Raw genomic sequence first — 15,347 nt, 5'->3', positions numbered from 1 at the left:
AGGTGGAAAAGAAGATAGGCAGGTAGGACAAGTCCGGACAAGTCATGGAGACAGTTACTGAGCTGGAAGTTTAGAACTAGGGTGAGGTGGAGTTCTCCTTTGTTTGTGTTTCATTCGGTAATCTTGCCAATAAATTCTGTTTTGTTTAAAACTAAGTGACTGGACTAGCTGCATCACTCCTGGAATATCCACCCACACCTCCTTAAAGCAACTAGCAAAGTTAGGGTCCGGGCTGCTTTCTTGAAATGTTTTGAGGGGGTCTGGTCTGGTCTATAACAGGAGATAGGGAGGCAAGTGGGGAGCTGGTGAAGCCATAAAAGAATTTCAAAACTAGGATGAGAATTTTAAAATTAAGACACTGCCTGTTTAGAAGATAATGTAGGTCAGTGAGCACAGGGCAATGAGTCAACAGGACTTGGTCATAGTTACGATACAACTAGAGTTTTGGACATGCTCAACTTTATGTCAGGTGGAAGATGGGAGACTGGTCAGGTCAGCATTAGAATAATTGTCTACAGATAAGTGCATCAGTGCAGAGGGTTCGGGACACTATTGTGCATGAATCACAGAAAGTGGGTATGCATGTGCAGCATATAATAAGCAAGGCAAATGGAATCCTGTAATGTATTGCAAAGGGACTGAATTATAAAAATAAAGCACAGTTGTTGCAATTATATAAAGCTTTGATGAGACCACATCTTGAATATTGTATCAGTTTTGGTCTCCTTACTTGAGGAAGAATGTGGTGGCACTGGACACAGTTCAGGGTTAGGTTCACCAGATTGATTCCAGGGATTAAAGGGCTGTTACATGAGGAGCACTCAAACAGCTTGGGCTCATAACTCACTGGAGTTCAGACAAATGAAGGAGATTTGATTGAGATATATAAAATGCTAAAGGGGATAGATAAGATGAATGTTGTGGGCCAGTCTCGAGCAAGAGGTTATAAATATAGGTTCAAAACTGAGATAATGAGAAACTACTTCTCTCCGAGGGTTGTGTATCTATGGAACTCACTGCCCCAGAGGGCAGTAGAAGCAGAATCAATCAACAGATTCAGTTGAAAAGTAGGATAAAGGTCTGTGGGGAGCAGGAAGGAGAGTGGAATTGAGATCAGTATAAAATCAGGCATGATCATGCTAAATGGCGGAGCAGGCTTGAAGATCTGAATTCCTAATTCCTATGTTTCAGCAGCAGTTACACACTCATAGTAATAGAGTTATTCAGCATGGAAACAGACTCTTTGGTCCAACTTGTCCATGCTGACCAGACATCCCAATATGACATAGTCCTATTTGCCACAGAGTTGAAAGTCCAGCGGAACCAAGTGATACTACAGAAATCGAAATGGGCAGTCTTGGTATCAGAATGGATATGTCGTTGGAAGCTCGTCTCAGGGTAAAATGTGATACCAAGGTTGTGTAAAGTCTGCTCTGGCCTCAGACACTTATTATGGAGAAGGGTTGGAGTCAGTAGCTATAGAATAAGGCTTGTGGTGGAGATCAATGGCAATTACCGATTTTTGACAAGATTTGTAGCTCAGGTTGATGATAAGTAAGTTAGCTCGCTGAGCTTGAAGGTTTGTTTTCAGACGTTTTGACACCATACTAGGTAAGATATCAGTGAGAGTCTCTGGTGAAGCACTGGTGGTATGTCCGCCTCTTTATTTATAGGTCAATGACAATGTCTACCGGTAATCCAAATATTTAGTTCAAGCAAACCTGCTGATCCAATGCTAGGTGTTGGACAAACTGTTTGATTTATCATAGAAAGTTAGAAATATTACAGGGTAGGGGGACATTCATCTCAAAACGTCCATGATGGCTCAGTGTAATAGCAACTTATTAAGTTTCCCTCCTCTGCTTCTTTCTCTTCGGATAAGCATTGAATCCTCTTCTAAAGATCAGAATCAGTGAGGGGCAGTCAGGTAGATCTGGGTATCATCAGGGTACATATGGAATCTGAGTTTGTTTTTCCCTATAGAAACATCACAGAATCAGAAACTGGAGAGGCTAACAATATATTATTGAAGGTGCCATCAGAGGTAATAATGTAGGAATAGGAAGAGATCATTGCAGCTCATTATAGGAGGTCCTTCTCTGATTAGATGTGGATAGATGAGAATGGACACAGTTGAAGGCATCACCACTCAAATGATGGACAGAGGAGAGGCACTGGAGATACTGGACTCAGAGGCACTGGACTCAGTTTGAGAAAGACAAGTAGGAATAATTTACCAAGGCCACAGTCAATTAGTTAATTTACAATTTTCTAGTTTATAACATCTGACTATGACTCTATCTTCTATGTATGAAAAGTAATAGGAATGTATTTCAAAACTGGTAACTGAAAGGACGACAGATTCTGTAAATCAGAGAGAAAAATAGAAATTGTTGGAAAAGCTCAGCAGGTCTGGCAGCACCTTTGGAAAGAAACCAGAGTTAATGGTTCAAGTTGAGCGACCTTTTCTCAGAACTGATGGTAGCTAAGAAAAAGTTCGTTTATATACAGTTGATAGGACGGGGCAGGGGGTAAATAGTAAATGATAGGTGGGGATAGAGCCCAGAGAGAGAGAAGAGCAGCTGAACAGACGAAGGAGTGGATAACAACCTGGCTAGGAATGTGAATAGCTGTCAATGAGGATTGTTTGTGGCAAACAATGGGTGGTGTGTAATAACAGACTGTGATAACAAGGTCCCCAAGCAGAAAATGAGGTGCTTGGGTACCCTGCAGCCTTCCGGACTCAACATCACGTTCAATAACTCCAGGGCTTGAGCTCTCCCATGTCTTTGCCCCAGTCCCCACAAACCAGGCCTTCTTATCACATAGTCTGTTATTACACATCACCCATTGTTAGCCACTAACAGTCCCCATTAACATCTATTCACCCTGGGTTGTTATCTACTCCGTTGACTGTCCAACTGCTCTTCTCTTTCTTTGGGCTCTATCCCCACCTATCATTTACTGCTTCCCTCCTCTCCTCATCCTGTTTTCTGCATATAAACCAACATTTTCTTAGCTATCATCAGTTCTGAGAAAGGATCACTGGACCCAAAATGTTAACTCTGATTTCTCTCCAAAGATACTGCCAGATTTGCTGAGCTTTTCCAACAATTTTTTTTTTGTCATTAAAAAATGGTGTTTAATTAGCTAGATGTTGAAAGAAATATGGAAGTACAATAGACTTAACATTGACCACCTCCAGGTACTGAGTAGCAAACAACACTGCAAACATAATCCACCAAATCAGAGATGGTCTGATGCTGTTCTGCTAAAACTATACTGTTGTCTGGTCACAATTCGTTCTGATCAGAGTTAGCAGTATTGGAATATACAACAGAGAATCATCAAATCGCAGAGGAGATTTATAGGATTCATCCTCAGAACTACAAGTGAATCCGAAAAAACAACGCAGAGATGAGGAATAGAAAATATAAATTTAGCGCACTACTTAAAGTTTAAAAAAAAAGACCGTCAGATAAAGGAACTTGATACAAACTATTAAAAAGAAAATTCAGGGTAGCATCAAAATGCAGTTCTTCACTTAAGAGTGACTTGGCACTAGATACTGGTTCTAAAAACGTATCATAATTAGATTGATTATTGAAGTATGGCTAAGAAATTGCTTGAATGAAACAGCAATGCCATAGCTATTTCAGAAGGATGCTAATCTTGGAAACATGAAGCTAGGGAAGTGATTGCTGGATCCCTTCTGAGATATTTGTAACATCAATAGTCACAGACGAGATGCCGGAAGACTGGAGATTGGCTAACATGGTGCCACTATTTTAGAAAGGTGATAAGGACAAGCCAAGGAACTATTGACCAGTGAGCCAGATATCGGTGATGGGCATGTTGTTGGAGGGAATCCTGAGGGACAGGATGTACATGCATTTGGAAAGGCAAGGACTGATCAGGGATAGTCAACATGGCTTTGTGCATGGCAACTTTACTGAGTTTTTTGAAGAAGTTAAAAAAAGCAGATTGATGACAGCAGAGCAGTAGACATGATCGATATAGGTTTTCAGTAAGGAGACTGGTTAGCAAAGTTAGATCTCATGGAATACAAGGAAAACTAACCAGTTGAATACAGAACTGGCTTGAAGGTAGAAGACAAAGAATGGTGGTACAGGCCTGTGACCAGTGGTGTGCCACAAGGATCAGTGCTGGGTCCATATAAATGATAGGCGGTATAGTTAGTAAGTTTGCAGATGATACCAATGGGCTGAGGAGTGGCAGATGGAGTTTAATTTAGATAAATCTGAGGTGCCACATATTGGAAAAGGAAATCGGAGCAGAACTAATACACTTAATGGTAAGGTCCTGGGAAGTCTTGCTGAACAAAGAAACCTTGGAGTGCAGGTTCATAGCTCCTTGAAAGTAGAATCGCAGGTAGATAGGATAGTGAAAAAGGTGTTTGGCATGCTTTCCTTTATTGGTCAGAACATTGCGTATAGGAATTGGGAAGTCATGTTGCAAATGTACAGGACATTGGTTAGGCCACTTTTAGAACATTGCATGCAATTCTGATCTCCATTCTATCAGAAGGATGTTTTGAAACTATAAAGGGCTCAGAAAAGATTTACAAGTATGTTCCCAGGGTTGGAGGATTTGAACTATAGGGAGAGGCTGAATAGTCTGGTGCTGTTTTTCCTGGAGCGCCAGAAACTAGGTGGTGACCTTAGAGAGATTTATAAAATCATGAGGGGCAAGATTTTTTCCATGGGGTGGGAGAGTCCAGAACTAAAGGGCATAGATTTAGGGTGAGAGGGGAAAGATATAAAAAGGGAGGTATGGGGCAACTTTTTCACACAGAGGGTGGTGTGTGTATGGAATGAGCTGCCAGAGGAAGTGGTGGAGGCTGGTACAATTACAGCATTTAAAAGACATCTGGATGGATACATGAAGAGGAAGGGTTTAAAGGGATATGGGCCAGGTGCTGGCAGGTGGGACTAGATTAGGTTAGGATATCTGGTTGGCATGGACGAGTTGGACCGAAGGGTCTGTTTCCATGCTGTACATCTCTATGACTCTCTGTTCACTACCTAATGACAGACCTGGTTCCACTCAATCTACAAACAAGACACGTATCTGACATTTTCAGCTTATCCAACCACAGCACTGTTAGAGAACTAACTATAATAAAACTATTTACATTAGTTAAAAATCAACTTGTTTGCTTTCAAGCCATAAAAGGAGAACCAAAACAAAGGAAAATTGAAACTTGGATTAAATCTATAACATGCATTTATATCTCTTAATGTAAATAATCTGACAAGAGTCTTAACACTGGCACGAATAAACTTTAGCAGGTGAGCTTCTAAAAGACGTAGCTATAACTTCAGATTTTATAGTAAGTTACGTGAAACTATAACTGGACTGGCAATAGTAGTTCCTAAAGAATCTTATTTAAACACATACATCATAAGAGCTGAGCAGCAAGTTCTTGCATTGTGAGATCCTGCTGTCCTGACAGATTGTAAGAGATCAAAATACTCAGTCTGATTGTGATCTGAACCTTGATGTTAACAGACTTTTATCCCTGAGTGGACGTGCCCAATAACTTCCTACTCCTGTCAACATCAATTGACAACAAAGAGGCACTCACACACACACAGCTCGAACACATAGGCGTAGTAAGACCACAGCACGACCAAGGTTATGATGAGCACCGGAATCCAGGCCAATATCCGCTGACAGCACCACAGACCCCGCGATATCGCCATCTTCCTCACCCGGCCTACCGGCCGGCACCTCCACAATCCCGTCACGGCCCGAACACCGAGCACCCCGCCTGCCCTCTCCTCTCCCAGGCTCCGCCGGACGCCTCCGCCCTCTTCGGCTCTCTCCGGAGCGGAGCCCGTCTTCTTCGGCTCTCTCCGGAGCGGCGTCCGCCCTCTTCGGCTCTTCTCGGCGCGGAGGCCGCACTTTTCGGCTCTTTTCCGACCGTCCCTCGCAATTGCCGGCTCTTTCCGGAGCGGCGTCCGCGCTCTTCGGCTCTTTCCGGAATTCGTCGACTCCTTTCGTATGACACAGCCAAAGAGGGTGTTCTGGAGAAGAGTTTGGGAGAACAGATGTTGTGTCGCCCTCTAACGCTTGCAACCCACAATGTCTTCCCAGCAAAATAACACTGATTTTATTGCCTGGGTCCTGTATTTCAATCAGGTATCAATGGGTACTAAATTTCTATCTGGAACAGTCCTTATGAAATGCCAAGTTGAGGAGGCATCTGGCTGGAGATGGCATGAATTCACCCTGGTCCACTCCTACATTATTCTACTGCACTTTTCCAGTGAAGACCAATGCAAACTGGAGGAACAACACCCACTTTCCATTTTAACGCTTTATACACTTCAGAACTCAACATAGTTGCCTCAGGATGAGGCAACCATGGCTGACCAGGGAAGTCAGGGACAGCATAAAAGCAAGAGAGAGAGTATATAATGTGGCGAAGTGCAGTAGGAAGCCAGAGGATTGGGGAGCTTAGAAAGACCACAGAGGACAATGAAGAAAGAAATGAGGAAGGAGAAGATTCAATATGAGGGTAAGCTCGCCAGTAATATTAGAAAAGATTGCAAGAGTTTCTTTTGTTAAAGGCAAAGTGGACATTGGGCTGCTGGAAAAATCACACTGGAAAAATAGTAATGGGGAACAAAGAAATGGCTGAGGAACTGAACAAATACTTTGCGTCAGTCTTCATGGTGGAAGACACGAGTAATATCCCCAAAGTACAAGATAATCGTGGGGGGGGGGGGGGGGGCAGAGATGAGTGTGGTGGTTATCACTGAGGAGAAGGTGGTAGAAAATCTGAAAGGTCTGAAATTGGATAAATTGCCCAGACCAGATGGACTACATCCCAGAGTTCTGAAGGAGATAGCTGAAGAGATAGTGGAGGCTGTAGTAGTGATCTTTCAGGATTCGCTGAAGTCAGGGAGGATCCCATAGGACTGGAAAATTGCTAATGTAACCCCCCCCCCCCCACTTAAGAAGGGAAATTATGTACAGGAAATTATAGACGGATTAATCTGACCTCAGTCGTTGGTAAGATTTTGGAGTCCATTGTGAAGGATGAGATTTCTGAATACATGGAATTGCATGTTAAATAGGGCAAAGTCACCATGGTTTCATTAGGGGAGGTCATGCCTAACAAATCTGTTGGAATTCTTTGAGGAGGTAACAAGCAGATTAGACCAAGGACAGTCAATGGATGTTATCTATTTGGACTTCTAGAAGGCATTTGATAAGGTGCTACACAGGAGGCTGCTGAGTAAGCTAAGGGCCCATGATGTTAGAGGCAAGGTACTAGCATGGATAGAAGATTGGCAGAAGGCAGAGAGTGGTGATAAAAGGGTCCTTCTCAGGATGGAAATTGGTGATTAGTGCTGTTCCAGATGGGTCAGTGTTGGGACCACAACTTTTCACTTCATGCGTTAATGATCTGGATGAAGGAACTGATGGCATTCTGGCTAAGTTTGCAGATGATTCAACGATAGTTAGAGGGGCAGGTAGTATTGAGGAGGCAGGAAGGCTGCAATAAGATTTAGATAGGTTAGGACAGTGGGCAAAGAAGTGGCAAATGAAATACAATGTGGGAAGTTGTGAGGTCGTGCACTTTGGTAGGAAGATTACAGGAATGAACTATTTTCTAAATGAGGAGAAAATTCAGAAATCTAAGTGCAAAGTGACTTGGGATCCCTAGTCCAGATTTCTCTTAAGGTCAACTTGCAAGTTGAGTCGATAGTTAGGAAGGCAAATACAATGTTGTCAAACATCTTGAGCAGGGATGTACTTCTGAGGCTTTATAAAGCTCTGGTCAGACCACATTTAGAGTATTGTGAGCAATTTTAAGCCCCATACCTCAGGAAGGCCCTGGAGTGGGTCCAGAGGAGGTACACGAGAACGATCCCAGGAATGAAAGGCTGAACATATGAGCAAATGTTTGAGGACTGTGGGACTATACTCGATGGAATTTAGAAAGATGAGAGGGGGTTTGATTGAAACTTACAGCATACTGAACAGCCTCAACAGAGTGGAGACGTTTCCATTGGCAAGAGAGACAAAGACCCAAAGACACAACTTTAAGGTAGAGGGAAGACCCTTTAGAACAGAGATAAGGAAAAACGACTTTAGCTAGAGAGTGGTGAATCTGTGGAATTCATTGTCACAGAAGGCTGTTAAGGTCAGGTCATTGAGTATATTTAAAACAGAGATAGAGAAGTTCTTGATTGTCAAGGGGATCAAAGGTTATGGGGAGAAAACAGGAAATGGGATTGAAAAACCTATCAGCCATGATTGAATGGTGGAGCAGACTCAATGGCTTGAATGGCCTAATTTCTGCTCCTATGCCTTATGGTCAACATTGAGTTGTCCTGCATTTTGATTACAGACCCTGTCTTGTTTGTGTCTGGCTTTGCTTTCAGCATTTTCTCCTTTTCTCACCTATAATTTTACATCTATTTTACATCTAAATCTATTTGTTGCCACCATTATCACTTCCGTATTTTGTCTTTTATTCTGGGCACTGCACCATGTAGTGCATTCTATTGTTCCTTCTCTTATCCCTCTGTCTATAGTTCAACCCCATTCAATTCTGGATATAGATTCATAGTGTTGTACATCATGGAATCAGACCCTTTTGGTCCAATTTGGCCTTGATGATCAGATATCATCAATTAATGTAGTCTCATTTGGCAGCATTTGGCCCATTTTCCTCTAAACACTTCCTATTCTTGTACCATCCAGATCCCTTTTAAATGTTGCAATTGTACCAGTTTCCTCTTTTGGCTCATTCCATGCACACACCACCCTCTGCATGAAAACCCTGCCCCTTAGGTCCCTTTTATATCTTTCCCCTCTCACCTTATGTTTATGCCCTCTAGCTTTGGATTTCCCTGCCCTGGGAAAAAAGACCTTGGCTTTTCACCCTATCCATTCCCCTCATGATTTTATAAACCCTTATAAGGTCATCCCTAAACCTCCAGCGCTCTAGAATATCAATCTTTTGGACTTGAAATGTTAACTCCTATTCTTTCTTCACAGATATAACTGGGACCCTTGTCTTTGTCCAGCATTCTGTATGTTTGCTTTAGATTTCCAGCATCTGCAATATTTTGCTTTTATACTTTCAGTACACCACTCAGTTTGAGAGCAATTTCGGATAAGCAATAAATGGTGGCCACTGAGGTCCAATTCTATCAAGATAGATAGCTTCTTAATCAGTAGGGGAATCAAGGGTCATGGGTAAAGGGCAAGAAAGTGAATATGAGCAGTTTCAGATTAGCCATAATCCTATTGAATGATAGAGCAGGCCTGTTCGTGTTCCTATCTCTAATGGCCTTATAAAGAAACATACATTTACATGCTATCCTGAAAAAGGGTCACTGACCCAATATGTTAACTGATTTCTCTCCACGGATGCTGCCGGATCTGCTGAGCTTTTCCAATAATTTCTGTTTTTATTTTTCTTACATCTACATGCCTGTCAGTTCCCAGAAGCAGTGCAGATACAGTTGGTTTTTGTGGCTTACGTGTCAATTTCATTGAGTGTTACTCTCCCTGAATCCTAATGAGTTTTCTGTGCTAGCTTAACAGACTTGCCCCCTAACCTACCTGCCATGTCCCTCTGGCCCCCAATGCTAGCCTGATTCAACACTCACTGTAACTGGAAAAACTCACTGCTGCCTGCATAACATTGAATAGAACTGCATTCCTATTGGCAGTGCCATCTTTAAAAGGCCATTGTGCACCCGAACAGCACTGTCAGACCAACCCTGCACAACTCATGACGTTAGCTTCAGACATGGCCGTTAAAGGGAATTTGGCACCCAGCAATGAGAACAGGTACCTAGCCATGGGCACACGTATGGGCCCCAGCTATACCTGTCTCTTTGTTGGCTACGTAGAGCAGTTGATCTTCCGTAATTACACCGGCACCACTCCCCACCTCTTCCTCTGGTACATTGATGACTGCATTGGCGCCACCTCGTGCTCCTGCGAGGAGGTTGAGCAATTCATCAACTTCACCAACATATTCCACCCTGACCTTAAATTTACCTGGACCATCTCTGACACCTCCCTCCCCTTCCTGGACCTCTCCATCTCCATTAATGACGACCGACTTGACACTGACATTTTTACAAACCCACCGACTCCCACAGCTACCTGGATTACACCTCTTCCCACCCTACCTCTTGCAAAAAGGCCATCCCGTATTCCCAATTCCTCCGCCTCCGCCGGATGTACTCCCAGGAGGACCAGTTCCACCACAGAACACACCAGATGGCCTCCTTCTTTAGAGACCGCAATTTCCCTTCCCACGTGGTTAAAGATGCCCTCCAACGCATCTCATCTACATCCCGCACCTCCGCCCTCAGACCCCACCCCTCCAACCGTAACAAGGACAGAACACCCCTGGTGCTCACCTTCCACCCTACCAACCTTCGCATAAACCAAATCATCCGCTGACATTTCCGCCACCTCCAAACAGACCCCACTACCAGGGATATATTTCCCTCCCCACCCCTTTCCGCCTTCCGCAAAGACCGTTCCCTCCGTGACTACCTGGTCAGGTCCACGTCCCCAAACAACCCACCCTCCAATCCTGGCACTTTCCCCTGCCACCGCAGGAACTGTAAAGCCTGCGCCCACACCTCCTCCCTCACCTCTATCCAAGGCCCTAAAGGAGCCTTCCACATCCATCAAAGTTTTACTTGCACATCCACTAATATTATTTATTGTATCCGTTGCTCCCGATGCGATCTCCTCTACATTGGGGAGACTGGGCGCCTCCTAGCAGAGCGTTTTAGGGAACATCTCCGGGACACCCGCACCAATCAACCACACCGCCCCATGGCCCAACATTTCAACTCTCCCTCCCACTCTGCCGAGGACATGGAGGTCCTGGGCCTCCTTCACTGCTGCTCCCTCACCACCAGACGCCTGGAGGAAGAACGCTTCATCTTCCGCCTCGGAACACTTCAACCCCAGGGCATCAATATGGACTTCAACAGTTTCCTCATTTCCCCTTCCCCCACCTCACCCTAGTTCTAAACTTCCAGCTCAGTAACTGTCCCCATGACTTGTCTGGACTTGTCCTACCTGCCTATCTTCTTTTCCACTTATCCACTCCACCCTCTCCTCCTTGACCTATCACCTTCATCCCCTCCCCCACTCACCTATTGTATTCTATGCTACTTTCTCCCCACCCCCACCCTCCTCTAGCTTATCTCTCCACACTTCAGGCTCACTGCCTTTATTCCTGATGAAGGGCTTTTGCCTGAAACGTCGATTTTGAAGCTACTTGGATGCTGCCTGAACTGCTGTGCTCTTCCAGCACCACTAATCCAATACCTAGAAGTTCTGTTGAGCTGGTTGGTGCAAAGGCAGGACTTCGTCTTCTCTTCTCCCAGGAGAGCCAGAAGAGCCTCTCAACAGACCATGGCAGTGTGGTCTGAGATTGCCACCTGGGCCAGTGCAATTTCAAATATCTCAGAGTGCTCAGCAATACGAAGAAGGGCCATGACATTCTGCACTCTGCCAAGGTATGTGTCACCATCTCTCTTCTTACTCATGCTTGCTCTATCTCTGCCACTGAACCATGGTCCCACGAGGCTTAGGCTTGACCACTCTCACTGAATCATCAACATCTTCCCTCACTTGCTTTCACCCATCCACACTACTAATCATGCAACACTAAAGGCTGTGCTACCTACTTTCATCTCCCACCGGACCTGCCTTTCTGTAATTCCAGTAGGAAATATCCCACATTAAGGCAGAAAAATCACATCAGCTGGTGAGCTGCTCAACACTATGCCTCAATCCTTACCAAGAACGAATCCTGACACTGGCAACTAACTGATAATATCCAAGCCCTGGACTGGTATTGGAAGCTGCCCTTGACTTACAGTGCTGATACTCCCTGACTGAAGGATGTCTCCTTTGACTGAGGACACTGACAGTGATAACAAGCTTCCTAGCTTTGTGTCTGCTAAGCAATAAAACAATACAGAACCACTGAATTATGGACCAAGTGCAGGTAAATGGGATTAGTGTAATTTGGTGTTTATTACTTGTCACGAATATTGTGTGCTGAAGGGGGCTGTTTCTATGCTGTCAGGAGGAGAAAGTGAGGACTGCAGATGCTAGAGATCAGAGTTGAAAAGTGAGTTACTGGAAAAGCGCAGCAGGTCAGGCAGGTGCTGAGTCCAAGAAGGCGGTGCTGAGTCCAAGGGTTGGGACTGAGATAAGGTGGGGGGAGGGGAAATGAGAAAGCTGGGGAAATCTGCATTCATCCCTTTTGGTTGGAGGGTTCCTAGGCGGAAGATGAGGCGCTCTTCCTCCAGGCGTCATGTTGCCTTGTAGAGGGAGGAAGAGAGCTTTTTCAAGGAAGGCATCCTTACAAGAGGATTCGCAGTAGATTAAAAGCAACTAGGACTCTATGCTGTCAGTCTGGTATCTCTGTCTGAGGGGGCACACTGCAAAAATGCAGGGATACTGTAAACATCCAAGTAGGATCAAAATGAGTCAGAGTGCATGTGCACAGCCCTGAGATGCAGCCTGGACTGAGCTAGGTATCTGTCTTTGCACATAAAGTGTCCTTCCAGCAGCCTGAGATTCAGCATGGCAATAGTGAACCATCTGTAAGTTGATTGCAGATGTGCCATGGTAATACAGTGAAGATGGCAGGTGTCAGAAGCAAGTATCAATGGATGAGTGATTGCATGTGGTCGCTGTCCATGGAGTGTGCTGTGAGATGTTAGTGCCGGCTGTCTGCAAGAGCAAGCAGGGAGCTGAAGTTGTGGGTACTCACTCTGACGTTCATTTTGGGAATTGTCAAGTTTCCTCCTGGCGGGTGGTGAGATAGGAAGCTACATATTAATAAGGCAAAATTAACAAATAATGAGACTGAAAGCAAGCAACAATCTCTGTTAATAAACTTGTCACCGCTCCCGAGCAAGAATCTTGTTTCAATGACCAAAAATGCAGAGTTACTCAGATGTCAAGAAAAGACATCCAACTTCTCACGTGATTCTCCCAGATTCCCTACCATAGTCTACATCATTCAATATCCTATAAATTCTGCACAGTCAGTGAATATTTTAGCAAATGAGGGTTGAATAAGGGTTGAGCAGTTTAAGTTATAAAGTGCTGTCAGTGAAATATAAATCTGGGCAGAACTGAAGGATCACAGCTGTACTGAAAAGCTTAAGGATGGGAATGCAAAAGGGCAAGACCAGGAATGCAGGTGGTAAATGATAGGGAACTGGGGACAGATAGGCCACACAAAAAGCAAGGATATGGAAGGCCAGATGTATGTATGCCATTTGGGAAGTGAGTAAACTATCAACAGGACATTTGGTCAACGTAAATTGATCAGATCAAGAAATTGGTACATGACCAGAAGTGCATAAAAGCTCATAACTTGGGGGCTTTTGCAGAATTAGTCTTAGACTGCTCAGACTGACCCTCCTTTTTACCCAAATAATAATTACTCTTGGTTTGTCAAGTTGAATGACAACACAAATGTTTATTTACAATACTTCCATGATCCAGTCTTCACTGTAATTGCTATCATATGCATCGAAGTAATCAATCGCCAAACCCAGAAGTATTTTTACTAAAACATTCAAAAAGAAATGTACATAATTTATAACAATAACTGCAAAAGATCATTTCTCAAAACAGTGCAATGCAATCTTCATCCTTGTTATCGTATTTACAGCAGAACTGAATCCCTGTGGTAACACAGTTTGAGTTATTTCTGTTTTTTGACTTCAGCTGCAGTAAGTTACACTTTGCAATATAGCAGCATAATTCTGATTCATGTCAATGAAGTAAGAATGTTTTAGTGGCGTATAGATTTGTTTTAGGCAACGTTCCAAATTGCATCCTGTGTCTTTCAGACTGTCTACACAAGTATACATTATTTAAGCAGCAGTCCGGTGAGACAGCATTTGAGTAAAATAGCCTTCTTGTGACAGATAGTCATTGGCAAACTCAAAGTATATATATTCACAAACATAAATTGATTGATATGAAGCAATATAATTTCATGCTGCAAACTTCATTTTGAAAAATGGCACCTATTATGAATTTTTAAAATATATCTTCAGCTTTCCATTTCAAATTATTTTGGTGACTGCAATGGTTTTCTGTAGCCAAGATACCATTAGAACACATTGATCAGTGCAAAAAAAATTAGTCACTTTCATCCTAGTATTTTTCTCTCCCACCTCAGTCTTCTAAAGAAAGAAAGTACTTGCATTTATACGGTGTCTTTTGAAACACTTCAATAGCTCACAAGTTATGTTTAAGGTTTATCTGCTGTTGCTGTGTTGTAAAATAACAGCTGATTTCCACAATAAGATCATAAAGGGAGGTGGAAATTACGTACCTATATTTTAGAATTTTCACTATGAAACAAACGTTGGTGAAGATATTTGGAAAACTTAACTGCTTTTCTTCAAGTAGTGCCATGGGATCTTTTCATTAAACCGTGGATATCAATTTAATGTCCTATCCATGACTTTTCTTCAGAGCTGGAACGTATTACAAATTAAAGTGACAAGATTTGATCAGGCCTGAAAATAGATAAGAATTATGATGCAGAATTGGCATGTGTTTGCTGCTTCTGAAGTAAAGATTTACAAGCTGATTGCCAGGGTTGCAGGGTTTGAGGTCTAGGGGGAGAGGCTAGGGCCATTTTCCCTGGAGTGTTGGGGGATGAGGGGTGACCTTATAGAGGTTTATAAAATCCTGAAGGGCATGGATAGAGTGAATAGTCAATGTCTTTTCCCCAGGGTAGAGGAGTCCAAAACTAGAGGGAATAGGTTTAAGGTGGGAGAGGTAAAATTCCAAAGGGATCTAAGGGGAAACCTTTCTACTTAAGGGTGTTGGGTGTATGGAATGAGCTGCCAGAGGAGGTGGTCGAGGCTCATTCAATGACAACATTTAAAAAGGGTACGTGAATAGGAACACTTTAAAGGAATATGGGCCGGGTGCTGGCAATAGTCGGCATGGACGAGTTGGACTGAAGGGTCTGTTTCTGTGCTGTACATTTCTCCAACTATGATTGTGCTTCTCTCTGTTTATTAAAATAACATGCAACTAACTCTGCTAGTGCTATTGAACAGCTGCACATGCTCATCAAGGGCCCAAAATCATGAGAAGTTAACACCATACAAAGCTAGATTAGTGGTGCTGGAAGAGCATAGCAGTTCAGGCAGCATCCAGGATTTCGCTGCTCGTTGGATGCTGCCTGAACTGCTGTGCTCTTCCAGCACCACTAATCCAGTATTTGGTTTTCAGCATCTGAAGTCATTGTTTTTACCATACAAAGCTAGTCTGCA

At 43.4% G+C, this 15,347-nt stretch overlaps 1 protein-coding gene across 1 annotated transcript in view; it reads right to left on the bottom strand.

The window, feature by feature from the left end:
• zdhhc15b (zDHHC palmitoyltransferase 15b) overlaps positions 1–5,940 on the bottom strand; it is a 103,412-nt gene extending 97,472 nt beyond the window's left edge. The window contains exon 1 of the mRNA XM_072595420.1: positions 5,609–5,940. Coding sequence (XP_072451521.1) covers positions 5,609–5,726 — 118 coding nt within the window. The 5' untranslated portion in view covers positions 5,727–5,940. The remainder of the gene's footprint in view (positions 1–5,608) is intronic.
• Between the last annotated feature and the right edge of the window lie 9,407 nt (positions 5,941–15,347).

Source organism: Chiloscyllium punctatum, chromosome 25 (assembly GCF_047496795.1).
Source record: "Chiloscyllium punctatum isolate Juve2018m chromosome 25, sChiPun1.3, whole genome shotgun sequence".
Lineage (NCBI taxonomy): Eukaryota > Metazoa > Chordata > Chondrichthyes > Orectolobiformes > Hemiscylliidae > Chiloscyllium > Chiloscyllium punctatum.
Note: the sequence above shows the minus strand (reverse complement) of the source record. Positions and strands in the feature narration are given on the sequence as shown.